The sequence below is a fragment of the Entelurus aequoreus genome, linkage group LG11 (genome assembly GCF_033978785.1).
Source record: "Entelurus aequoreus isolate RoL-2023_Sb linkage group LG11, RoL_Eaeq_v1.1, whole genome shotgun sequence".
In the NCBI taxonomy this organism is placed as follows: domain Eukaryota; kingdom Metazoa; phylum Chordata; class Actinopteri; order Syngnathiformes; family Syngnathidae; genus Entelurus; species Entelurus aequoreus.
The window spans coordinates 62,323,210-62,349,054 of NC_084741.1; the positions used below are offsets into that span (position 1 = coordinate 62,323,210).

Below are 25,845 nucleotides of genomic sequence, written 5' to 3' on the forward strand. Positions count from 1 at the left end.
TCCAGGCAATAATTCAAATGATCAAAATACGGTAATTATTGAACATATTACATATTATTATGAACGTGTCTGTAACCACATTGTATACATATACTTGCAGTGTGTGTATAAAACGTTGCTGGAGGGTTTCAAAGGTTTTTGTTTTTACAATGCTACAACTATGACTCCCATTAGACACATCTTTGAATCGTTTTTGTATCATCTTTAAAATCCTAAAAAAAAGACGTGTATGTTCTTGTCTCTCATAATGATTGTGAACGATAAGCAAAATTCCAAAAAAAGTGCAGTTCCCATTAAATAAGAATAACAGACCAAATCAAGTGTTACATATATGTAACTTCTTGGCATTAAATCTGTAAAAAAATAGTTCTTCTAAGGTTTCTTTGTGTATACACTTTCACACTTTGCACTATTTTGTTACACTTTATTAAGCATTTTTTATATATTCCTTGCACCTTAATTTTAAGAGGTTATTGCTCAGTGTTCAATGTGATTTTAGAATTGTGTTTACATTGATTGAGTGTTTTCCATGGTTGTGTTGACATTTCCTTTCATTTCTGCCTTGATTGTTAAGGGGACTATAATCAGAGGAAGGTTACATTTGAAAAAAATGTTTAAATTCAATGTTTTTCTTCTGGTCCTTATTCTTAATAGGACATAAAACATTTCAGTTATTATCAAAATTGACCGATATAAAACACTTATATCGTGATGTGGTTTTCAGCCATATCGCCCAAGCCTAATTTAACATGCTTTTTCAAAAGAAAACAAACTTTTAGATAAGTTCTATGAAAATCAACACAAACAAATACAGTAGTTTTTTAAGTAATGTAAAAATGTACATCATTTCCCTCGGAGAACAGACTTTTACTGTATCTCCTACGAGCTGCTTCTACGTTAAACACATCATTACCAGCTTCTCCATATTTTCATGGATAAATGTTCCCCATTTAGATATTTTAACATCCTTTGCTGACGTTAGACTCCTCCTGCTTCAATGTGGAGCAGACTAGCAGTGATACGCTCAACTTGTACTGTATTCAGCACTGTCCTCTACTCTCACTTTCTTCATTACCACGGTTGGAAAAACTAAGTTATGTCAACTTCTAGCTATAAGCTAATGCTAGTGAGTTAAGACCAGATGTTTTGGTCAGATTTTGCAAGGTTTATTGGGGCATTTCCTACACCACCTAATGACGGGGATGCTTGTAACTCAAATTTTTGCTAACAAATTAATGCATAACAATTAGCTGAGAGACAGCTTTATCTCAAAACACTAATGAATGGGATTGCAAATGTAAATCAGTTATAAATAAAACAAATACAGGAAGTACTGTAGTATTCAATTATTCCAAACTATAATATACTTACCCGCAGTCAGGTGCCGGACACCAACGGCAGTCAGGGTCAGCCACCAACCATCTCCTGAGGACAAACTCCTCGTATTTCTCCATGATACCACGGTCACCAAGAATCATGCGGATGTCATGTGGGTTGAAGCGCTCCGAACACTCAGGGCAACTGATGTTGACACGTGACTCTGAGATTTCAATACGCAGGTACTGGCGTAGGCAGTCAACGCAGGAGCGGTGGTGACAAGTCATGATGTCGGGAAAACTCTCCTTAGAGTGGTGTAGAAGGCACAGGGGGCATTCCAGGAAGTCCTTCTCCACTTCACCCCCCTGCTTGGAGGACGCTGTGGTGCAGGCAGACAAACAGGTTCCAGAGGCAGATGAGGTGGAGGCATCAACAGCAGAGGCAGCTCCAGCCACAGTGGAGACGGTAGAGGTCTTATTATAACACATCTCGGAGTGGATGCTCTCGATGTTAGCTATACCATCCACCGCTGTAAGCCCTCCAGGTCCGGGATTGTGCAGCTCTCGAGACTTTCGGTGTATCGATTTGGCTTCCCTTCCCCGCCATCTAAAAAGGGAAGCCAGGGATAGACGTCTTTTCTTGGGAGCCTTCTTCACAGAGGACAGGGAGATGGTGGAGGTTGTGGACTGCAGATCCCGGTCAGAGCCCGTTACCCCACTACTGCCATTGCCAAAATGATGGTGCTTATGCAGGCTCATCTCTCCAGGAGGAGGGGAAGGATTAGCCACTGGGGAGCCAGGGCAGGGTAGCCTGTCCCTCACATGGGCAGGAAGATCAGGGAGTAAAGTGGGGCTGGGAGAAGGAGTAAGGTGATGGACGGGGGAAGGAGAAAGCGGTCCAGGGTGGGGAGGGGGTAGGGCTCCAGAAGGCCCTTCTGTGCTTAAGACATGGTGGCTTCTCCTGATAAACCTCGCTGTCACATCTAAGAGACGGATGTTTGCGGAAAATGCTCACGTGGTCAGAAATGGTTGCAACAGAATCTAGCAAAAGACAGAATAAAAGAGAGCAAAACAATGTCAATATAGAGTGTGCTTGGAGTCAAAGCCACGATTTGTCATGTAAATATCAAGACATATATACAGATCAAAAATAATATTTGAAAGAACTGTTACCTAAAGCAATTGGGGTAACAATGCATTACACCTAATTGGATTACACTCCTCCCACACGTCATTGCACCACATCTTGGATATTTGGGGGAAAAAACACTTTAAAAAAAAAATGTAATTCTACATGTTTTTGGCCAACATTCAGTGTTAAATTAAGTTTTCTTTGTTTATTTGCATTTGAGACGACTACCTGGAATCAGCTCTCTGCAACTGTCCAGTCAAAGTGGAGATGCACTCTTTTGATGCACTTTATCTTTGACATCAAGAACACAGCTTCAACTTGATAGCTGTGGAACGTCAGCACAGACACGCAAAGCTAACACGGAACGCTAACATCAAAGCTAATGGTCGTAGCTACGAGTGTTGACCAACTTTGCGCATAACTTACGTCTGTGGTTTCAGCACATAAAAGCCCTGTTCTAACTTTGGGGAATTACCCAGAATGTGACAAAGTATTTCCTTGTCGACGGCTCGGGATCGGAATTGAAAACCGTTTTCTGTTCAGAACCCGATCCCAGTGTATACATTTTTTGGAATCGCGTGACAATTTTTCAAACGATTCTTTTAACGATGACACGGATGGGAATTACGTCATTATGCAACATGCGTAGTGATGTCGGACAGCAAAATGGCGGCACCCGAGCGTAACAAATACTCTAAAATTAAATTTTACAAGAAAAGATTGCAACTTCATCAAGAGGAAGACATACAAGAGATATACTTAAACATTTAAACATAGAGCATGCAATAACTATAAAGAAAAGTTGTGTTTTTTTAAACCACGCAGATCTCATACCAGCAGCAGTAACGCTAGCACATCATCAGCCATAAATACAACAGGTATTAATCACCTATCATGTTCGCGCGATTATTTGTTAAACTGAAATGAAAGCCTTCTCATTTCGATGAGCAAGACAAGAGACAGATTCTGACTAGTTCCAGTTCATGTTTGCCGCCTGGCGTGAGCTTCTCCTTTCAATGCGACAGGGAAGAGTATACACAGGACAGACAAATAGTGAATATGTTTGTGATCAAAGGCTTGCACAAATTTGCCACAGGTTTTCAAGAAGTGAATGTTCAATCGTAGTTGTAGAAAAGTTGCATGTTTTTCTGCAACCACATTGACACTTAGTCGTTTCCATTATAAAAGGTGAAACTCCTAAAATTAGAATATTGTGCAAACGTCCATTCATGTCGGCAATTCAACTTCAAATGTGAAACTAATATGTGATATTAACTCATTGCATGTAAAGTGAGATTGGCAAGCCTTTGTTATAATTTTGATGATCATAACTTACATTTTTTGAAGAGACCACATTTTCTGAGATTTTAAATTCAAGGTTTTCATCAGCTGTAAGCCATAGCCATCAAAATTATATTAAAAGAAGGCTTGAAATATCTTCAGTTGTATGTTATGTACATGATAGTTTCACCTTTTAAATCTAAACAAGCTATTCTAATTCAGTTTCACCAGCATATGTTCTAGGGAAATGACAAAATATTCTTAAAGGTTTTGAAAATGTTACTATACGTTACCATCTTGCGTAATTTCCACATGTTTTATTTTGTTAAGTTTCTACAGAAGACTTTATTTCTTATATTTATTATATTATACAGTTATTTTGTTCTATGTGATGTGCCTTTTAAATCCTCACTGTTGGCTTTATATACCTCTAAAACATGCAAAATTGATGGTAATCCACATTTTTGTTCTACTTTTTCCAAATAAAAATCGATGAGAGCACATTTACGGAACCGAATCGTTAAGCAGAATCGAAACCGGAAGTCTCTCATCAATTCCCATCTCTATTGACAGCCATAGCAATGACGCTACCAGTGAGTAGTGTAACCTAAAGTAGGACACACGCAAGGCTACTATATAGGGTGAAAGACTATATGGGTGTTATTTCATGTTTAGAGGGCTCTAATAATGTTTTTTAAAATATTTAGAAAATCTCAAACAGTTGTTTATGCTCTAACTATGGAAATATTTTTTTAATTAATAATAATAATCCTACTTTGTGGAACTCATGTTAACAAAAGATTCACATGTTCATCGCTGTTCATCCGTCCATAGCATAGTGTTTCAGAGGTCTTGGGGTCTCTTCAGATGGTCGACTCCATGTTTACCATGTTTCTTTGAGCTTCATCACAAACTGCAGAGGCACGACACACCATTGTAACTTGTACTCTTGGGTAATAAATAAATAAATGATAAATGGGTTATACTTGTATAGCGCTTTTCTACCTTCAAGGTACTCAAAGCGCTTTGACAGTATTTCCACATTCACCCATTCACACACACATTCACACACTGATGGCGGGAGCTGCCATGCAAGGCGTTAACCAACAGCCATCAGGAGCAAGAGTGAAGTGTCTTGCCCAAGGACACAACGGACATGACTAGGATGGTAGAAGGTGGGGATTGAACCCCAGTAACCAGCAACCCTCCGATTGCTGGCACAGCCACTCTACTAACTTCGCCACGCCATAGGATGGACTTCTCTGTCCAGTAGGAGACCGTGTCATTGATCCACTTATATTTACATAGCTCGTGTTGGACTATTACCCCTGTGCATTGATTAAACACAGATGTAACTGAGACTCTTATGCTCTAAGATCAGCTGTTGGTCTCTGTCCCTTTTGCTCGCACTGAGCTAGGGAAAAAACACTTTTGTCAATGCAGCTCCTTGTGCTTAAAGAACATGTTACAAAGAGACTGGAAGCTGACTGAATTTTTATCCTTAAATGCTTTTAAATCTAAACAGAGCATTTGAAGCAGTCTCAGTTACATGCAACAGTTTTACTTGATGTCCATCTTGTCATTTTAATGTGTAATTTGAATGTGTAACTTTGCTGCCTCTTGGCCAGGACTCCTTTGAAAAAAAGTATTTTGATCTTAATGAGATTTTTTTCTGGTTAAATATTAAGGTTAAATAAAAAAAAGGTAAAAAAAAACTTGCTTACCTTAAAGGCATGAAAGCTGCATAAAGTATTTATTTTAGTAATGTTTTGATTTATATTTAAAAAACATCTTGATAGAAGAATGTGCGTACATGCATGTAATGCTTTGTCACCAAGCTACATGCTAATGTTTTAAGACTTAATTCAAGTCTTGCGCGGGTCTAAAATTGTGTCCTTTTATCAACATTTTGGTTCACTTGGCTAGAGATATTTGCACGGATGAGACCGTTTCTGCGTTTATATGTGCCTTTACTTCACATAAGTTTTATGTCATTTTTTGGTTTTTCGTTGCCAATCAATCAACCAATTTCCTTTATTTAAAGGTAAAGACTCATTGAAATTAAAATCTCTTTTTCAAGAGCGACCTGACAAAGAGGGCGGCACAAAAAAAGTTACAATAATAATTACAACAAGACAATACAACAGAACAACAGCAGTCATACCACAACAGGTAAAAAATAATTTAAAACGATTTAGTAATAATTCAATTTAAAAGCAAGTACACTGCCCAAGAGAACTGGTTTCTCGATCTTTTAAAATGGACTTAAACTCCCCTGAAGTGATCAATTCTGGTAGCCTCAGATCTTTCTGGATGTCATTCCATGACCAGGGAGCAGCATAACTGTATTTTACTTTGTAGCTGTATGTATAAATGGTTCCACTGAAGAGGCAGCTGGTTGCATCAGATCTGTACTCGTTTAACTTCTTTACCTCTTATTTTCATTGCGTTTAACCTTATTTTTGTGAAGATTTTGTATCTGCACTGCAACCACATAATTTTCTCGTTGTGGGATGAATTAAGTCGGTCATATGCTATCCTAAATTGAGTTTCGGTGTACGTTCCTAAAAGCACAGGCCTAAAAGCACATTAGGTCTCAGAATGTTTCCAAGTTGGTGGGGGATCAAATACTTTATTCTGTCTCTCTTGGTTACAATGACCCCACCATAAAATGATGCCCTGTTGATAACTCTGTAAGGGGTAAAGTATTAAACTAACACAATCAGCACAGGATTAAATACTTATTTACCATACTACATACAGTTGAGCCTGTGCAGTTAGCCAGACGGTATGCCTGACTGCATTCCTGGCCAGCCTGTCCTCTGTGTAATATTGCCTGTATGCACATTCCATGAGTAAAGAAATCCCGCTCCAGTAATCGATCATTCAATAAATGCGTCTGGTTTCCAATTAAAATAGAGGTGGTGTGTTAATCCAACTTTTAGATCAGACGAGCTGTTTTCATGCATTTTATAAAGCGTGTTTCAATTGATTTAATGCAGTTATTTCTGTTTCATTTAGAGCAGTGATTCTAAAACGGTGGTATGTACGTGGGCTCTATCCAGTGGTACGCCAAAGAAACAATTAAATATTCAAACACTGTTACTGCTCAACCTCTGTGCAGGGTTTCCCCTTAATGTAACTGAAAGTGGCGCACCGCCACGGCAATATCATAGCAGCCACACGTTGAAAGGAAGTTGTTTTTTGTTTTTTTTACATGAAAACAAATGTTTTAGGACAAGCGGTAGAAAATGGATGGATGGGTCTTCTTGCCCTCAGAAGAAGTCACACAAAGTCAGACACTATTTTTTAACTTTTATTGCTAATCTTATGCGAACAAACTACCCAATTCCAGCAGCAGCGCCTCCCTGCCACACCCGCTAGATTAGAGATATTTTTTATTTCCTTAAATTGAAAAAAAATTAGGCTGACATGAACTTCTGTGAAGTTTCAGGAAGTATGGGGTGGTTTCCCAACTACGTAAAAGAGACTGCTCTCAAATTTAACCCCAATTGAAAAGTAATTGAAAGGTAAATAATTGAAGAGTCTTTTGTCTGCTTTTGTGTATTGCTGCACCGTATCGGGGACATTCAGGAGTGCAGTTGTTTGTGGCTTCATGTCAATATTTGCCTGCACTTATATAACTGATGCATTGTTTTTTTTATTAGGGACCGAGTCCCTTTGGGACAGAGGACCCTATTGTATTTCTAGCGTTTCATTATTATACCGCCGCCTCTTTGAGCTGTAATTTGACCCCCTTAACATGCTTCAAAACTCACCTAATTGGACACACACATCAGGACTGGCGAAAATTGCAATCTAATCAAAAAACCAAACCCAAAACTCAAAATTGCGCTCTAGCGATCCTAGGATCAAAACACAGACAAAACTGCCTCTAACTCCCAGTAGGAATGTCGTAGAGACATGAAACAAAAACCTCTATGTAGGTCTCACTTAGACCTAGATTTCATACACTGACAACCCCCAGCAAAAATCAACAGGAAGTTTGCAATTCCCCCTTCAAAACAAAAGTTGAGTAAAAACAGTCACCTTTTTTCAAACATTATCTCCTCTGAGCGCGTTTGTCGTGTCGGCTTCAAATTAGCACAGGAGAGAGATGGAACTCTTCTGATTAAAAGTTGATGAAAGAGTTTTAATTACTGCTCCAGTTTGGATTTTATGAGCCCTCAAAGAACCGCTGCGCTGAAAAACATTTCAAAGATGGCCGCCGTGAGCAGAGACTGAGAGCAAGACGTTTTTTTCCTTTTTTTTAAACTACCGCCCGGCTTGCTTGTTTTTTTATTGTCTCGATTATTGCTTTCCGCCAGTGTTTTGGTTTGTTTATATTTGCCGGGTCACATTACCGTCCCCGTTTATTGCGTTTTTATTGGTCGTAAATTTTGATTGGCTGAAAGTTTTGTCAATGACAAACACTTCCTCAGTTTGCACTGGGACAAGTTTAGCGTGAGGGGCTGTCAAAAGAAAGACTTGATGGTAAACACTAAGGTGAGTGTAAAGTCAACCTTTTTAACTTCGTGTGCCAAGGTTCCTGTAAATGACTTGTTTTAGTCTTTGTGAGTCCATGGAAACACTTTTATCTCCCGCTGGATCCACAATGTTCCAGGATGGAGACAGGCTAGCTGTTAGCTTCAAGCTAACTAGCACCCGATCTGACTCCTCCACCCCAAAAACATACTTTTTAAAATTTGTTTTCCATCCATCCATCCATTTTCTACTTCTTTTTTATTATTTTTTTTAATGAATGAAGTAACGTTTATGACAACCTTTTTTCAAAACACAAAATAGAATGTGAGATATAACAGGATAATGCATCCATTTATCATTTGTTTTCAAAACGCTTACAAAAAAGTGGGACCCCAGAAATGGAATACATTCATGTAAAATAGGTTGAATGGGTAAAGGCAGGAAGCTCCAGCGTGACCTTACTATGCAGAGAAGGTAGGTAATGTGCAGGTAAAGATATGTTGTATGGGTGAAAGAAAGAAGCACCGGTGTGACGACAGGATGCAGGGAAGGTAGGTAAGGTGCAGGTAAAGATATGTTGAATGGGTAAAGGCAGGAAACACCAGCTAGACTCCAGGATACAGAGAAGGTAGGTAATGTGCAGGTAAAGATATGTTGAATGGGTAAAGGCAGAAAGCACCAGTGTGACCACACTATGCAGAGAAGGTAGGAAATGTGCAGGTAAAGATATGTTGAATGGGTAAAGCGGTCCCGTCCATCGCTGCTTGCAGCTTTAATTTTATATTTAATTTTTGTAGGTTGCTTGTTTGGGGGGAGAAAAAAAGGAAAATTTGTCATGTGTTTAATTGTATTTCTGGACTGTATCTTTCAAAGATCCAATAAACAGATGCATGCTTTACTTCTCATGCAAACATTTCCTCATTCTACACTAATCCACTTTCAGGCACGGATTTGTTTAGCCTTTTTAAAGAAAATAATATCATCATAGCATATAATGCAAATTATGCGATGTCATATGACCACAACCCGTCACACCCCTAATCAGGCCCCTACCGCCACAGGTATCTTAGCAATCTAGGGGAAACTATGTGTGTGTAATGTTACAGTTGCCAAAAATATTCAATATACTTGTCAAATAAAACACCTGCCTTGTTTTTAATGAATACTTGGGCCTACTACGCTATGGTATTTTAATGTTGGTCATGCTAGGGGTACTTGGAAAGCCAGGTGTTTTCTAAGATTGTACTTGGTGAAAAAAGTTTGAAGAACCACCAATTTTGAGCATGTAAAACGAACTGACAATGCCGGGTTCACCATGTCAACACCACTACCATTTGCAGCTGTGTTTACAATGGGGGAAAGAAAACAGGTCAATCACAGGTCCTGATAAACAAACACCCACATATCATGTTGAACTGATAACCTCAATGGAAGAACACCGATCTGGAAAGCATCCAGCAACATCTATTCATTCATTCTTGAGTAGAAATGTAGAAATATGTGGAAATAACTACAAAAGTACACTTCATTCATTAATGGTGTTACAAAAAAGATCAGTTAGAATAATGTTGGATATAGAGAACATACAAACCCTTTATTTATTGAATCAAAAATACTGAAATTCCACGACATTGTGAATTTGCAAACAGCTAAAATTATACACAAAGCAAACTATAACCTGCTACCCAGGGATATACAACAATTTTTCTCAAAAATAGAGGACAAATATAATCTTAGAGAAAAATGTAATTTAAAAACATTTGTATGCACGTAAAACACTTAAGACCTTCAGAATATCAGTATGTGGAATTAAATTATGGAATGGATTAAGCAGATAAATCAAACAATGTACTAATATGATTCACTTCAAGGAACTCTTCAAACTTAAAGTGTTACCAAAATACAAAGAAGAAGAACCATGAACATTCTGAATTTATCTCATCCATCCATTCATTTTTATCGTTATTACTTATGGAGTATATTGTGTGTATTTTGTGTATAAATTGAGAACAGGAAGTGAACAAAAGTTTTAGAAACTGCTATGTAAAGGAAAAGGGGTAGACTTAAATAAGCTCTGCTTCTTCCTACCTCTTTTCGAACATGTTCAATAGAGAAATTGAAAATTGTGATGTATCATGTTGTATGCACGCATGTTCCAAATAAACTCAAACTCAACTCAACTCAATAAAGGTTTTTAAAGAGGAACAAAGTGTTTAAAAAAACCCACAAGATGTACTTGTTGAGTCCTCTCTATGTTGCTGTTACACAGCTTTATAGTATTGTTTATTGAGGATCCCCATTAGCCGACACACAAACATCAGGCTAGTCTTCCTGGGGTCCTTTTCAAAAGTTCAAAGTAAAATAATAATACACAGATCCAGTTACAAAACATACACAAATCCAGTTACAAATAAAAGACAGATAAAAGGAAAATAAAAAAGAAAATTCTCAAAATAATACATAAAAATAACAGTACACAGATACAGTTACAGAACATACGCAAATCCAGTTATAAGAAAAGAAAAGAAAAAGTGAAAGAGAGGGAAAAAAAGTTCTCAAAACTGATAACACAAAAGATTAACTCTTAAGTCTAAAAAGTGTTTTTACATGTTTCTTAAATGCTTTTTTTTTACTGGGAATAGTCCTAATATTAAAAAAAAAAAAAAAAAAAAAAAAAAGAGTATTCCATAATGAAATGCCTCTGTGTACAACAGTGCTTTTCATTTAATTAGTTCTTGGTCGTGGTAATGCAAGTAGACCTTGAGTTGAAGCTCTGGTACTGTAGTGGTGAACATCAGCATTCTAACCAATCTGCTTAAAAAGAGCTGTAGGGTACTTGATATGAATAATGTTTCGAATAAATACCAATAAACTGCTGGATAATCTATGAATAACCTTCAGCCATCCAAGACAAGAATGCATACGGTCCACACTCAATCTATAAGAACAATCAAGAGTAAGTCTAGCTACCCTATTTTGAGCTGTTTGTAATTTTGTAAACTCAACCTTGGGTGCAGAAGCCCAAATAACTGAACAATAATCCAGATGACACAACACCAATGTTTGTACTACCTGTCTGCGAATTGCAGGTGTTACATACATAGCACAACCTACTCAGTGGCCTAGTGGTTAGTTAGAGTGTCCGCCCTGAGATCGGTAGGTTGTGAGTTCAAACCCCGGCCGAGTCATACCAAAGACTATAAAAATGGTACCCATTACCTCCCTGCTTGGCACTCAGCATCAAGGGTTGGAATTGGGGGTTAAATCACAGTTGCTGCCCACTGCTCCCCTCACCTCCCAGGGGGTGATTATTGTCCCATCGAGTTGAGTTTTTCCTTGCCCTGATGTGGGAAATGAGCCGAGGATGTCGTTGTGGCTTGTGCAGCCCTTTGAGACACTCGTGATTTAGGGCTTTATAAGTAAACATTGATTGATTGACCAAGGGTGATGGGTCAAATGCCGAGAATAATTTTGCCACACCTAGTGTGTGTGTGACAATCCTTGGTACTTTAACTTAACTTTAACTTGACTAATGGCTTCCGCGCAGGTGTGTGACAATCATTGGTACTTTAACATTTTGTAACAGCAGCGATACTTCAACCCAGTGGTCCCCAACCTTTTTGTAACTGCGGACCGGTGAACGCTTAAAAAAAAAAAGGGGGGGGTGTAATGGTATTTTCACACAAAAATACAATCATGTGTGCTTACGGACTGTATCCCTGCAGACTGTATTGATCTATATTGATAATGTAGGAACCAGAAATATTAATAACAGAAAAACAACCCTTTTGTGCGAATGAGTGTAAATGGGGGAGGGAGGTTTTTTGGGTTGGTGCACTAATTGTAAGTGTATCTTGTGTTTTTTATGTTGATTTAATAAAAAAAATATTTTTTTTTGGTTTTTTATTTCTTGTGCGGCCCGGTGGTTGGGGACCACTGCTTCAACCCATCTTAGCAACAATTTGATTGATATATTCGGACCACAAAAGTGTATTACTACCGGTAAGTGTAACACCCAAAAGTCTTACTTTATCCTCTTGTTTGATTGCTTGTCCTGAAATCTGTTAATTAAGTATAGGATTTTTTGCTAAACTATACTTTTTGTTTTTAAAATGTTTAAAACTAATACGAATAGTACTAGTACTGATTGATTGAGAAGTTTATTTACATCTTAAAGAATTGAATCCATGTAATGCTTTAAAAAGGCAAATGGTTGGCACAAAAAGCCAAAATGCTTGTTTCCACATTTGATACATTCAATAATAAAAGATATATAACCTGTAACATGTATATAAAAACTACGTTAAAAAATGGATAAAGTATGTAAATATACACAGTATACATGTCAGGTGATTTGAAAAAGAATATATACAAAAGTATATAATTCGATGGCTTCACTACCACTGTAAAAGGGAGTGCACATTACACATAGTACTCGATTTTATTTGGGCATAATGTGCTTTTAACCCAAGAGATTCTGGAGTTCAACAAAGTCTGTTATTACCTTTCAACGATCGGCAGCAGCAGTACAGTGGCGTTGACGACCACAATGCTAATAATAGTTCAGATTTGGTACCGATAGAATGTTACACTGGGTAACTAATACACATAAACAAAATAAAATGATCGTCGTTACCAACAGCTAGTAGTTATGATGCAATAGTAAGTCAACAGTAATGTGCTTTTGCTGTTTGATACGGTTGACCGTGTTAATGGCAAATTAGACGAATAAGGCGAAAATAAGTCACATGAGAGTGCAGTGGTTATATTTACACACTAGTCTGGACGTTTGTCTGGCTGCCCTTGAGCAAGCTGAGCTTTCCCAAACACGATATAGCGCTAGCATCATGCTAACAAGGTTAGCAAAAACCTGATGAGAACATACCGTCTGTTGCTCGTCGCTCCTCTTCTGGGCACAGCGAAGGGGGAACAAATGTGTTTAACAAAAAGGCAATGAGTAAAAAAAAAAAAAAAGTATTCCCTTTTATTGTTAGTACTGTTTTTTTTCGGTCTTGACAAACATTTACGTGGTCCACTGGTGGGCGAGCAAGACATAGCAGGCTCAGTTCAAGCTGCTGTCCCTCAAGCTCGCTAATTCAAATCATATCGCGAGAGTTGGACATGTTAGTGCCGCGTGAATTTACGTGAGTTAGTATTCATCAAATAAAACAGATCCTATACATTTGAGATAAAGGCAGATAATGAAACACATTTGCAAATAATTAACATAGGGGAAAGTAAAAATGTTTTTAAAAATAAATAAAAGGGATAAATATTAAATATCCGATGTGTTTAAAACATATGACAATTTAAAAAAAATACTATAGGTTTTATTTTGAAGGACATATTTTTATTTCTAAAATGAATCAAATATCCGATGTGCTAAAAATGATAAGCCGACTAAATTACAATACAGCTATAACTTTTATTGTATTGTTTTAAACTTTATTTACCCAGGGAAGTCCCATTGAGATTAAGAACCTATTTTTCAAGGGAGTTCTGCACATTCATACACTAGTGTAGCAGCTGCCACTGGGAGACAACGGCCGCGATTAGGGAGCTATGATCGAATATGCAACCCTAAAATTGCCGATTCTGAAGGACAAGATTCTCAGGTTTCGGTTAAATTGGCAACTGAATAAATTACATTTTTACAGCCATTATTGTGTTAAGTATTCGAGTAAATACACGCCACGTAAGACTTCAGTATTTGATGAAACGGTGGCTAAACATGCAGTACTGAAACACTTCCTGTTCTCTAAATTGACTTCTCTCAAATAAAACAGAAGCCAATTCATTAGGCACACTTGGATAAGCCTGTTGTACTAAAGTGAGATATGGAAAGTCTTTGAAAAACTACTTGTAGTTTCCTTTATGTTGTCCAATGAACAATCAATTCATTTGTCTATCAGATGCCTCTCTGTTTTAACCATTGTTTTCTCAAGGTGGATTGAATATGCAACCATCTCTACTGTATATTGAAATATGTAAAAATGACCAGGTTACACTTTAGTAAAACCCATAATAAATCCACACTTATTCAAAAACATTTGGAATTGAACATTATGGTCCACCTTGAAAAACCAAACATGGAGTTCTGCATGTTTAAAACAGCCATGCTGTTCACCATTTCTTAGATGTGGACTTAAGCCCCATCTTAACTCCAATTGTTATCAAGGGCTCTTAAAACACAATACCTGTTGGTTGACATTGTGTAACAGTGTGAATGTAAAAGAATGAAATAGGACACATATTTTTAACAATTTATTAGCCATCAGTTAACTATAAACCTTCAAAATGCTTGGACACCTCCATCCTGTACCATGGCTGATATTCTATCCCATGGCATAGACAATAAAATGACAAAACAGAGGAATGCATTCAAATTTACAATTGAATTTTAACTTTTTGCTTTTTTTTTAAGGACTTTTTTTGTTTATGATCAAGGTCTAGTCAAACCATTCCTAGACCTGGCAGAGTAAATAGTTTTCTTTTTTTAAGAAAAAATTTATCATTTTGCAATGTTTTCAGTGTTTTGGATTTTTCAATGTTTAAATTTTTTTATCTTTTTCCATCGGTGAAGCAGGTTTCAAAATGCTCAATCTGCAGAGAGGGAAATAAATCACAAGTTACATTTTGTTTGTAGGAAGACATGTAACTCTTCCGCAATGTTGTCCAAGATGTGTATACCTTAGACGCTGGGAACACCAGCGGGCGTGGTTGACTTCTGTGCAGCCTCTTTGGCCTGGTGGGCCTGGAGCACAGCAACAGCCTCATCCACCTAAATCAAAGACCAAATTAACCACTGCATATGACAAGCTCATGACAAATGACCACAGCAATAGGAGTAAAATTCTTCAAGTTGACCAAAAACAGAATTTTGAAGTTTGAAATGTTGTGACACTGATTGCGGACCTTTGAGCGCAGGGATTCAGGCGATTCGAGCATGTGAAGAAGCTCAGAGTTGTCAATCTCCAGCAGCATGCCAGTGATCTTGCCCGCCAGACTCGGGTGCATGTTCTGAATCAGAGGGAACAGTCGCTCACCTGGGGGAACAACATAAATTATTATAAACATTCATACTGTGTCTACTAACACTTATAAGTGTTTATTTTAAAACAAGCAAAGGACTGACCTAGCATTTGTTTCTGTTCCTGAGGAGGGGCATCAGCCAGCATGGATGCAGTCAGGGGCGCCTGTCCTTGGACATGAACTGCAGGCTAATGGGAAAAGTACACATACATTGACTTTGACATTTCTACAAATGGCACAAACAATATTTAACTATGCATTAAGGCCATTTTGAGTATCACAGTCTAACTGAAATTGAAAGAACAGACTACGAACCTGCTGCATGTTGACTTGTGGCTGGGAAGCCATGTGCTGCTGAGGGTTGCGGACTCCGGCAGCGTATTTGTAGTGGGGCATCGCACGCACTGGAGCGGCAGTGGCCGAAGCGCTGGCAGGGCGCTGGCTGAGGGTCTGGGTGGCTGAGGTAAGGAAAATGGATTACGTCTCAAATTCATTATCATGAAGGCAGTAACTTAACGATCATTGATGTATACTCACGCATGCGTTGAGAGGCCATCATCCGTGGGACCTGGGCATTGGCGGTCGCGGTGGGACGGATTGCGCTGTAAGTCTGGGGCCTTGGACCTGACGGGCGCATTGCATTGGGCATGTTCTGGAAGTCTGGAGCGAAACAAAAGCATATTATAGCTTTTCAACAATAGAAGCAAAATAAATTATTTCTTGTTGAAACTTACGTTGTGGACGCACTCCCTGAGCGGCCCATCGAGGGCTGGGACGCAGCTGGGCAAGCTGGTTGGCAGAGTAATATGCAGCACGGTTTTGGGCCTGATGTGAACACATTAAATCATTAGAATCACTCGTTTAAAAGTTAGAGTAATTTACATCAAAAGACAACCTAACATAAAAAATACGTACTCAAATAGGATGTGTGTCATTTTGGGACTCACCTGAGGTATCGCCGCCATGAAGTAGCCAGAAGGTGGAGCGGGCTGGTATGGGTTAAGAACAGGGTTGGGCACAGCGCGGACAGTAGCCATCCTCTGCATGTACTGATTTGTTAGATGGGCCTGGCGCTCTTCTTTGCGTTGAGCCAGGGCCACATATAATGGTTTAGTGGCAACAATACGGCCATTCATCTCGGTTACAGCTTTGGTGGCCTCTTCTGGAGAAGAAAAGCACACAAATCCAAAGCCTTTGCTGCGGCCACCCTCCATCATAACCTGGGGAAGACAAGAACAGAGTCAACGTTCACTCTTGGTGGAAATCACAATTTTATTACCAGTTATTTTCACGTTAAAAAAATGCAGCATGATTCTGTTCACTTCTCACCTTTGCACTTGTTATTGTTCCAAAAGGAGAAAATTCTTTGCGCAGACGCTCATCATCAAGGCCGTCGTCAAGGTTTTTCACATACAAGTTGACACCCTGGAAAACAGCGATTCTTTGTCAATCATATGAACCACTAGGGCTGCACGATTAATCGAAATCGAATCGACAAGGTTTTGAATAGTGCGGTAAGTAACTGCTAAAGGATGAGATTTTTATTCCTCCGCCATCACCGGCATTTGAGTGACAGCCATGTTCACCAGTTAGAATTGCTAAGCCTCGGCTTTGTTCGTCTCTTACTTCAAAGAGGAAGAAAAACGTTTTTGTGCATCGCTCTCAGCACCTAGACACGTTTAACAGTAGAATGTACTGAACAGAGTGACCCCTCTATTCAGTCATTGTCTCGGTGGAGACTAGAGCAGGGCACCAGCTTTACACACACACAGAGCTTCACGACTCGCCAGTGAAGTCCAGCAAAGTAACAAAAATTAGGGGAAAAAAAAAAAATGGTTACAAAGCCTACTGTCCCGTTGTAATATTTCAGCTTCAAATCGGATGGGCAATATGATCCACCAACACAGGGGACAAAGCCACGGTCATGTGATGGCAACACACAAAAAGACAAAGTACAACTTTATTTTTCCCACTGGGAAAGAAAATAAAAAATCGCACTGAGCCATTAAGATTTTTTCTTCCGGAAATTAGTCTTTTTTTGGTTTATTAATTTAGGATAAAGTTATTTGCCTTAGATTCATTCATTTTCCTTTATTTATAAAACTCATTGAGATTAAAATCTATTTTACAATTACAATGGTTAAAAAGTCTACAGTAATGAAATGAGTTTATATCCTTTTTAATGGTTACCTGCATTAATATATATTATGATTACATTATAACCACTGTATAGTTTTTATCAATTATTTCTTTAGTTTAAGAGAATGATGTAGACAAAAGCTCTGTATAAAGTTAATTGTTGCATATTGCTCTGTGTGGCACCTCGAGACAAAAATATGTTGGTTGACAGTCTTCCTTCACTATTTTATGTATAAAATATAATCGCAAATCCAATCGAAATTTTGGATAGAAAAATTGCAATTAAGTTATTCCTCAAAATTGTGCACTTCCTTGTAGATCCATTCAAAACTATGCAAGTGTACAATTTTCTTTAAACTAAGGACAGACTAACCTGGTATCTGGTCATGCGATCCTGTTTCATCTGCTCAAATTTGCGTTTGAGCTCATTCTGGCGCTCTCCTTTTTTCTGTGCACGGCCCACATAAACTTGCCTGCCATTTAGTTCTTTACCATTCATGTCATCCACAGCCTAAAAGTAAAAATAACAACTTTAGGAAACTTAAAACACATTGGACCATGTCTCTGCCTTGTTAATTGCACTCTATCCCTACCTTTTGTGCATCTTCATGTCGCTCAAAACTGACAAAGCCAAATCCTTTGGATTTTCCACTCTCGTCAGTCATAACCCGGATACTGAGAGCTGGTCCTTAAAAGAGAAAGTCAATTAATAAAATGTAATGTGCCAAATGACCCACTTATTAAGTGGCATTGGCTTTGCTGTTTATTACTTACCATATTTTCCAAACAACTCCTTTAGCTTTTCATCATCCATGTCCTCCCCAAAATTCTTGATATAAACATTGGTGAATTCTCTGGCACGGGCCCCAAGCTCTGCTTCCCTCTCTTTACGTGATTTGAAGCGTCCAACAAACCTTTTGGTCGGATACAGAAACATTTTAATCAGGATTGCCTGGACTTAATCTAAACTAGCCAAAGTTTTTTTTAAACCAAATTTCAAATTTGTTAAATTCTGCTATTTATTTTGTTTAATTAGATTAAAATTAAATAATTTATTTTGTCTAATTAGATTAACATTAAATAGTAATCTAATAGGGATGCAAAAATATCTAAATATCACGGTACACCATTATCACAGGATTAAGGCCACAGTTAAGATATTGCAGTCATGTAAAAAAAAAAAAAAAAAACAGGCTTTGAAAAATAGCCTTAGTAAGGAAAATTAAGGTACAATTCCAATTCTCCCTCCTCGCCCCCCACCCCTTTCGCTCTAGCATCTTGTGCCATGGCGAAGTATTGCAAATACCCCTGTATGCATATGGTCGTCACTCGAGTCTTGCTACATCCTCAATCCTCGCCATTTGCCAGCAGTAACAAAGGCAGATGCGACAAATGTTCGCTTTCAAGATGTCAGCGCACCCAATGTTCAACTTTGCTTGTGCTCTTATTTTCTTTTGCCTTTAAAAATAAGACCATTTAGAAAACGTTTTTGGCGAAATATGCAAGTGCTGGTGCATCGGCGGTATGTAAAATGTTTCATTGTGTATTTGAAGCTCATATTTACATGCAGTAGCACTGTCATCTTTCTCCTTACTACACTCAATCTAGGATGGTCTGCGAGCTCACTCCGCTTCAAGCAAGGTACTTCGCCCTTCCCCCTACCTGACAGAAAATTTGCATGCCTCTTGATTGACGTGAATCCAAAAAACCAAGGAGGGAGGGCAAAAGCAAAGGGGAGGACAGGTATTTCAATTGAGCCTAAGGGCTACTTATGCGAAGGTTAAACAAACTTACTGCAAATAAACACAAACCTAATGCTCAAATGTTGTAATATTATTTATTACCACAAATAAGTATTTTCAAAGTGCAAAGGACAGTGAATAAACAATGTTTCTAGTCACAAGAAATATTAAATTACTTTCAGTTTTTTGTGTTTTGACTGGCAATTGTAAACGTGCTGTCGTAACGAAACTTGATTGAAATTCCATAAAAAATAATGTTTGACCTGGCTTACATCTTTGTTTTGCAGCAGGTGATAATCAAGTGACTTCTCGTGTTGCTTGCATTTCCTTGTAGACTGTCACTATCTGGCAATAGCCAGAAACGGTATTATGCATGTCAGTCATGTTTTCTCTTCTTTGACTGCGAAGCCAAAATGCACCCAAATGTCCGATTTAAACTTTGCGAGAGGATCCACAGGCTTGAGTTTTCTGCTCTGCTAATGCGTTTCCTACCATATTTTACAGAGCTACGTAGGGGATTATGGGAAATGCGGTCTGCTTCTAAGACGGGCTCACTCAATAGTACTAAATAAAAAAACTACACTGGCGGGTGTACTCCCAGTTCTCATTTACTGTCAGTGCATTAGGGCTATATTTCCTATCCCGTTACATCCCAATAATGTTAGCTCCAATGTTAAAATGCTGGTTGTGTTAAAAAAAAATCTAGTGTTACATTAAAAAAACACCTATTAATGTATTTATAGTGCAAAATTCAAAACAGGTCATCAGTTTTTGCAAATAAACATGTAGTGCGCACAATGCAATGTTATCTTGTCACTCAAAACACTCAGAACGGGGCTTGCATTTGATTACCAAATCACATGTTAGTAAGACATTACACAAACTATTCACATCAATGGGTCATAAATGATATTCCCACTTACACTTTTCTGTCATTGAGCAACATGCCATTCATTTTCTCAATGGCCCGCTCAGCCGCCTCATGGGTCTCAAAGTGCACAAAGCCATAACCCTTTGAGCCATTTTCATCACAAACCACCTTGGAGAGGGAACATTTTGAGCACTTCAGTGACATTCACAAACACCATGCGTTTCAAATACATTGTAAGCAACGATGAGATTCCTCTGCGGATCCAAAGTCATGCACAGTAGTAGTGAGTATGTAAAGCATACAGACATACAAACAGGCTCAAATGGCTAACGTTTCTCCACCTACCTTGCAGGAAAGGATGTTTCCAAACGCTGAGAAGGTGTCATAGAGTGCCTTATTATCAATGGACTTGTCAAGGTTTTTAATGAAAATGTTGCCCACTCCGCTCTTCCTAAGGGAGGGGTCCCGCTGAGACCACATGATGCGTAGTGGTCTGCCTTTGATCACATCAAAATTCATGGTGTCCAGGGCTCTCTCAGCTGAAACAAACGGTCGGTAATTTACCAGTTAAGCAAGGGCAATAACGATATGTAACAATAAGCATGGTATGTTCGTCAACAGTGGGTGCTCTGATTCTAATAGTGTTTTTCAACCTTTTTTGAGCCAAGGCGCATTTTTTTTCTTTGAAAATTTTCGAAGGCACACCACCAGCAGAAATCATTAAAAAAATGAGAAACTCAGCAGACAATAAAAAGTCGTTGTCATAATTGTTGGATATGAATTTAAACCATAGCCAACCATGCATCACTATAGCTATTGTCTCAAAGTAGGTGTACTGTCACGACCTGTCAAATCACACCGAGTTTTTTGGTGTTTTCCCGTGCACAGTGTTTTAGTTCTTGTCTTGCGCTCCTGTTTTGGTGGCTTTTCCTGATTTTTTGGGTATTTTCCTGTTCCAGTTTCATGTCTTCCTTTGTGGACGCCGTCTCTGCTCCACATGCTGCATGTCTTTGCGGTCGTCCAGCATTCTATTTTTGTTTACTTTGTAGCCAGTTCAGTTCAAGTTTCGTTCTGCATAGCTATCCCTAAGCTTCAATGCCGTTTCTTAGGGGCACTCACCTTTTTGGTTTAAGCATTAGATACCTTTTTTACCTGCATATTGTGATTACGACAAACCATCGTCGTCTCACATGACCTGTCCCCGACATCTACAAAGCAATGGACCAGTTCGAGGATTCAGCAGGCTTGTTCGAGACTTTTTTTTGACGGGTTTAAGGTCAAGAGGGATAAACAAACCCAGAAAATGGCTTCCTTATTATCGAGTGGTGCTGATTTGGAAGTAAATGTCGACTGAATATTTTATGCGATGGAGTGTTGACTCATTGAAAGACCATTTGCGTTGTTGTGGACTAAAGGCATCTGGAAATAAAAAAATCTTACTGCCAGGGCTTTTGCTGCGTGGGAAATGGGTGTAAAAGCCAAGAAAACCGGACAAGAGGTAAACAACGAAAAGGCTGAGGACTACCAAAAAACCTTGTTGATAAAAGACACTTAACTCTTTGCCAGACCCTCTCACTATTTCTGACGGTTGGATAGGAGAAAAGGATGACATGAAGCTCTGGCCGCCTACCATGTACTTTGATATAGGCATGTACCTTGGTGTTACAAACATGGGCACAAGAATGCTTCAAAGTTACAAAAAAGGCAATGCTTGCAGTTATTTCACAACAGGTCAGATTTCCTTTTTGTTTGTGGTGAGATCACCATATTTAAAGTAACACTCATGAATGTCACACAGTTTGCTTCCATCTTGTGAGGTGATATCTACTATTAGAACATCCCCTCAACAGCGCAAATTGTCTTCGGCATTTTCAAAAATATACACGACACGGAATAAACAAAAAAATCTGAAATATATATTCTACTATTCATGCTGAAGTGTAAAAACAAACCACAAACTGACAAAGTTGATCATAAATAGTATGGAGTTGCTGCCTTTGTTTTTCTCTCCCGAACTTTGACCTCGACAAATTGAACATGCACAGAAGCCAACTTCGAACTGGTCCATTAGTAAAGTTAAAGTACCAATGATTGTCACACACACACACTAGGTGTGAAGTGAATTATATTTATATATAGCGCTTTTCTCTAGTGACTCAAAGCACTTTAACACAGAGAAACCCATTATCTAAGTTACATTTAAACCAGTGTGGGTGGGCACTGGGAGCAGGTGGGTAAAGTGCCCAAGGACACAATGGCAGTGACTAGGATGGCGGAAGCGTGGATCGAACCTGCAACCCTCAAGTTGCTGGCATAGCCGCTGTACCAACCGAGCCACGCCACCACAGGTGTGGTGAAATTTGTCCTCTGCATTTGACCCATCCTCTTGCTCAGCCCCTGGGAGGTGAGGGGGAGCAGTGGGCAGCAGCGGCGGCGGCCCCGCCCGAGAATAATTTTTGGTGATTTAACCCCCAAATCCAACCCTTGATGCAGAGTGCCAAGCAGGGAGGTAATGGGTCCCATTTTTATAGTCTTTGGTATGACTCGGCCGGGGTTTCAACTCACAATTTGCACAAATGTACTTCAAAATGTAACAATCAAAATAAATATGACTTTTTTTTTGTTTACTAGGGCATGCGTATATAATATGCATTAGTTTGACCATTTAAAATCAACGATAATAAAAAGGAGATGCTTGGAAATAGCATAAAAATGCCCCAAAAACTTGGAAAAACGCGATTCATAGCGTTACTTTTTGGTGTAACCATCATGAGCGTTCTGTTCAGGTATATTTCTTTTATATTTTGATAAATCATCATATTTATGTATTACTAAATTTAAATCGGTATTGATCAATCATTAAGCTGTGTGTATTTGATTTCAGTCATCTTATTTAGAATTGTAGTTGAAACTTTTACAACCTTGCCTTGCGCTCATGATGGCGTAACCAAACTAGATTTCATTTAATGATGTTATTTTGAATATTTATTTCCTTTTTTACATTTAGTATATTTAAATTCTTATTTATAAACATTGAATACATTTCAAATATCAATAAAATGCAATTGCCTTCATCTTATAGGGCAGACCTGGGCATTTTGCGGCCCACGTGAGGCCAATCATAAATTACAAAATACATTTTGAAAAGTATCTCTCGAGTGTGCAATACAACGGTGCTGCTTTTGTTTTGAAAAGCGTTATTTGTATTACTTCCGTGTGGACGTATGCTCGTGGGCGCAGCGGCAATCACAAATTACAAAATAAATGTAAAAAACAATCTATGTCGTGCGTGCAATACAACTGTGCTGCTTTTATTTTGAAAAGTGTTATTAATGGGCGTATGTCCGTGTGTAACCTTTGAGTGAAGGCGCACAGCGACAAGTGATTCCCGGTTACCCACGAGACGCTAAAAAGAGAAAAGTTGATGACGAATGGCGTGTTTTCAACAAGACATGGGCTGCCAAGTAAAGGTAAAGCCGTGTGCTTAATTTGTGGTACACATGTTGCTGTGTTTAAAGAATGTAGTGTAACGACCTGCTGAAGTTGATGTGTTCTTGAGTTGCGGAAGGAGTGAGGATAGACGTGCGTGTGGAAGGAACGAGATAAGTTGAGCTGTGTTAGTTTACGTTGCTCAATAAAAGTTTAAAAAGAGCGCCAGACTTGGTGTGCACTTCTTTTGGACGCTACAGTTGGTGTCAGAAGTAAATCTTTGCGCATACTGTCGCTGCTTGTGTACTCAGCCCGCTACGTCATCGGGAGGTACGTGCCACGATGTTTCCTGGCGACTTTGTCAAGATGGAACGGGAGGGAAAGGGCATTGAGTGGGGATTTAAGTTGCCGGCAGCACTGCAGATGTCTGTGTGAATCCAGGACGTGAGGAGCTCGCCGCAAAGAGAGGGAGGAAGGACAGAGGCAGCGTCTACAGGTGCAGCGCACGCTGCTTGGCATGGAAGAATTCCGCCCTCAATGAAGACTCCCAGGTTTGACGGCAAGGCGAACTGGGAGGCATTTCATCCCACTTCTGACACCAATTGTAGCGTCCAGAAGAAGTGCACACCAAGTCTGATGCTCTTTTTAAACTTTTATTGAGCAACCTATACTAACACAGCTCAACTTATCTCGTTCTTTCCACACGCACGTCTGTCCTCACTCATTTCCGCAACAACAACGCTTCCCCCTTCTTCGCCAATCACCGTACAGGCGTGCTACGTTCACAACAAAGGGGATGCAGGATAAAGTGACAGAAATTCACATTTTTGCATTGTAATATACATCAGGAAGTGTTGTGTAAGAAAGTGTTAAAAATAAAACATCCAAAAACCATCTGCTTTTGTATAAAGATAAGTTAGGTTAAATGAAATTATTATTATTATTTATCTTACGGTATATCAAAAATAATTTGAGCAAAATTTAATTGAAATATTGTCGTGTGGCCCTCCAGCAGTGCTCGGGTTGCTCATGCGGCCCCCGGTAAAAATTAATTGCCCACCCCTGTTATAGGGTAATGTTTAGTTACAACAAGTCATGAGCGTAACACTAAGCTTAATCACTTTGACTTGTAATACCTGTAATTCTAGTGGTGTTTTATGTTTTTATCTTTTTGGAACATGTACTATACATATGATACAATAAAGTCCCATATAAAATTGTGTTTCTAGCAATACTTGAATTTTGACTTTGAAAGTAACACTCCAATGTCCATTAGTGGAGCTGTACACCTGAAAGTAACACTCCAATGTCCATTAGTGGAGCTGTACACACATAGTAGCCCAGCAGTTCAAAATGGAGTCAAACACACATGGTTGACACTCACCATCAGCGGGCTGCTGGAAGTTCACATAGGCGTAGCCGAGCGACCGACGGGTAATCATGTCTCTGCACACCCGGATAGATAGGATAGGCCCGGCCGGGCTGAATTTCTCGTAGAGCATGGCTTCGGTCACGTCTGGGTGGAGGTCTCCCACATAGAGGGAGGCCATGGGGTAGCTAGGAGCGCTGGGGTTCATGTCGACGCGTGTTCAGACACTAAAGACGCGTAATGACGAGTTTCTCTGTGAAATGTTTAGGGGGAGAGAACGGTCTTCAAAGAGAATTTTACCGTCTATGTCCCGTCGTCACCGAATACCCGCCCCTAACGTTAATGTCCAGGAGGTGACAACGTGGGCTGAGCTAGCAAGAGTAGCAAGCTATCGAAGCGCGGCCTAGCTGCTCGTTACCGCCTTAGTCAAATTAAATCGTCCGTAAGCTTCCTAAGCTCCGTGACTTTATCTTTATCTAAAACAATATGAAAGGAGTAATTCCGCGACCAGAAACGTGCGTGACACGGGCGAATTGAGCTATACCCACGCGTTCCGTAATGGCGGTTATCTTTAACGTTAGCGTCCTTCTCGTTGCGTTTTTTGAGCTTCTTCTTCCCTCTTTCGCGTTGCTTGAGTTGGCAAATGAAATCCTGCTTCACCGATTTTTTTTCTTTTTTTTTTTCTTATAAAAATATGTCTGCGTGTGCGCTCTAGCTTTTGGTTTGTTTCATAATAATAAAATGTGTGCCGAGGCTAGCTACGGAGCACACCCAACGCAGACGGTTTACAGGAATGAAAGGAAGGTCGGCGGAGGTTGTTTCCGATACCAGTCCAAACCACTGGGCGGTCAATATCACGTGAGACGCCACACATCTCGCGAGGTTTGGGGTTGTATTTCATCATCTCCGTTCACAGATCGAACTCAGCCCCGCCCAACTTTTTTAAAAAGAGAAGAACCGACGCATGTATTTAATCACATACTTTATTCTTAAATAAATATGTTCCATTTATAAACACATATACAGCCCGCCCAACTTTTTTTTAAGAA

The 25,845-nt window shown here is 39.2% G+C and overlaps 2 protein-coding genes across 2 annotated transcripts in view; both read right to left on the reverse strand.

Moving 5' to 3' along the window:
- The window catches only part of LOC133660327 (E3 ubiquitin-protein ligase RNF19A-like), a 28,658-nt gene extending 15,346 nt beyond the window's left edge, over positions 1 to 13,312 (reverse strand). Inside the window, exons 1-2 of the mRNA XM_062063732.1 lie at positions 13,100 to 13,312; positions 1,372 to 2,357 (exon numbers count right to left, since the gene is read on the reverse strand). Of these exons, the coding sequence (XP_061919716.1) occupies positions 1,372 to 2,075 (704 nt within the window). The 5' untranslated portion in view covers positions 2,076 to 2,357; positions 13,100 to 13,312. The remainder of the gene's footprint in view (positions 1 to 1,371; positions 2,358 to 13,099) is intronic.
- Positions 13,313 to 14,465: 1,153 nt separating this feature from the next.
- On the reverse strand, positions 14,466 to 25,640 carry LOC133660328 (polyadenylate-binding protein 1A). Its single transcript, XM_062063733.1, has 15 exons — positions 24,812 to 25,640; positions 20,344 to 20,537; positions 20,051 to 20,166; positions 18,160 to 18,299; positions 17,979 to 18,073; positions 17,759 to 17,896; positions 16,576 to 16,671; positions 16,194 to 16,466; positions 15,981 to 16,071; positions 15,784 to 15,906; positions 15,562 to 15,704; positions 15,350 to 15,434; positions 15,130 to 15,260; positions 14,905 to 14,995; positions 14,466 to 14,817 (listed from the first exon to the last, which is right to left on the reverse strand). The coding sequence occupies exons 1-14, from the start codon at positions 25,002 to 25,004 to the stop codon at positions 14,906 to 14,908; spliced, it is 1,908 nt and encodes a 635-aa protein (XP_061919717.1). The 5' UTR covers positions 25,005 to 25,640; the 3' UTR covers positions 14,466 to 14,817; position 14,905.
- Between the last annotated feature and the right edge of the window lie 205 nt (positions 25,641 to 25,845).

Bases quoted from the DNA above. Each gene is read 5' to 3' on its own strand.
- LOC133660328 (XM_062063733.1), bottom strand. From the start codon at position 25,004: ATGAACCCCAGCGCTCCTAGCTACCCCATGGCCTCCCTCTATGTGGGA. The intron at 18,074-18,159 runs GTAAGTAATAAA...TTCTCTTTTAAG, and splicing joins GGAGTTGTTTGGAAAATATG to GACCAGCTCTCAGTATCCGG. The intron at 16,072-16,193 runs GTGAGTCCCAAA...TGTTCACATCAG, and splicing joins TCATGGCGGCGATACCTCAG to GCCCAAAACCGTGCTGCATA.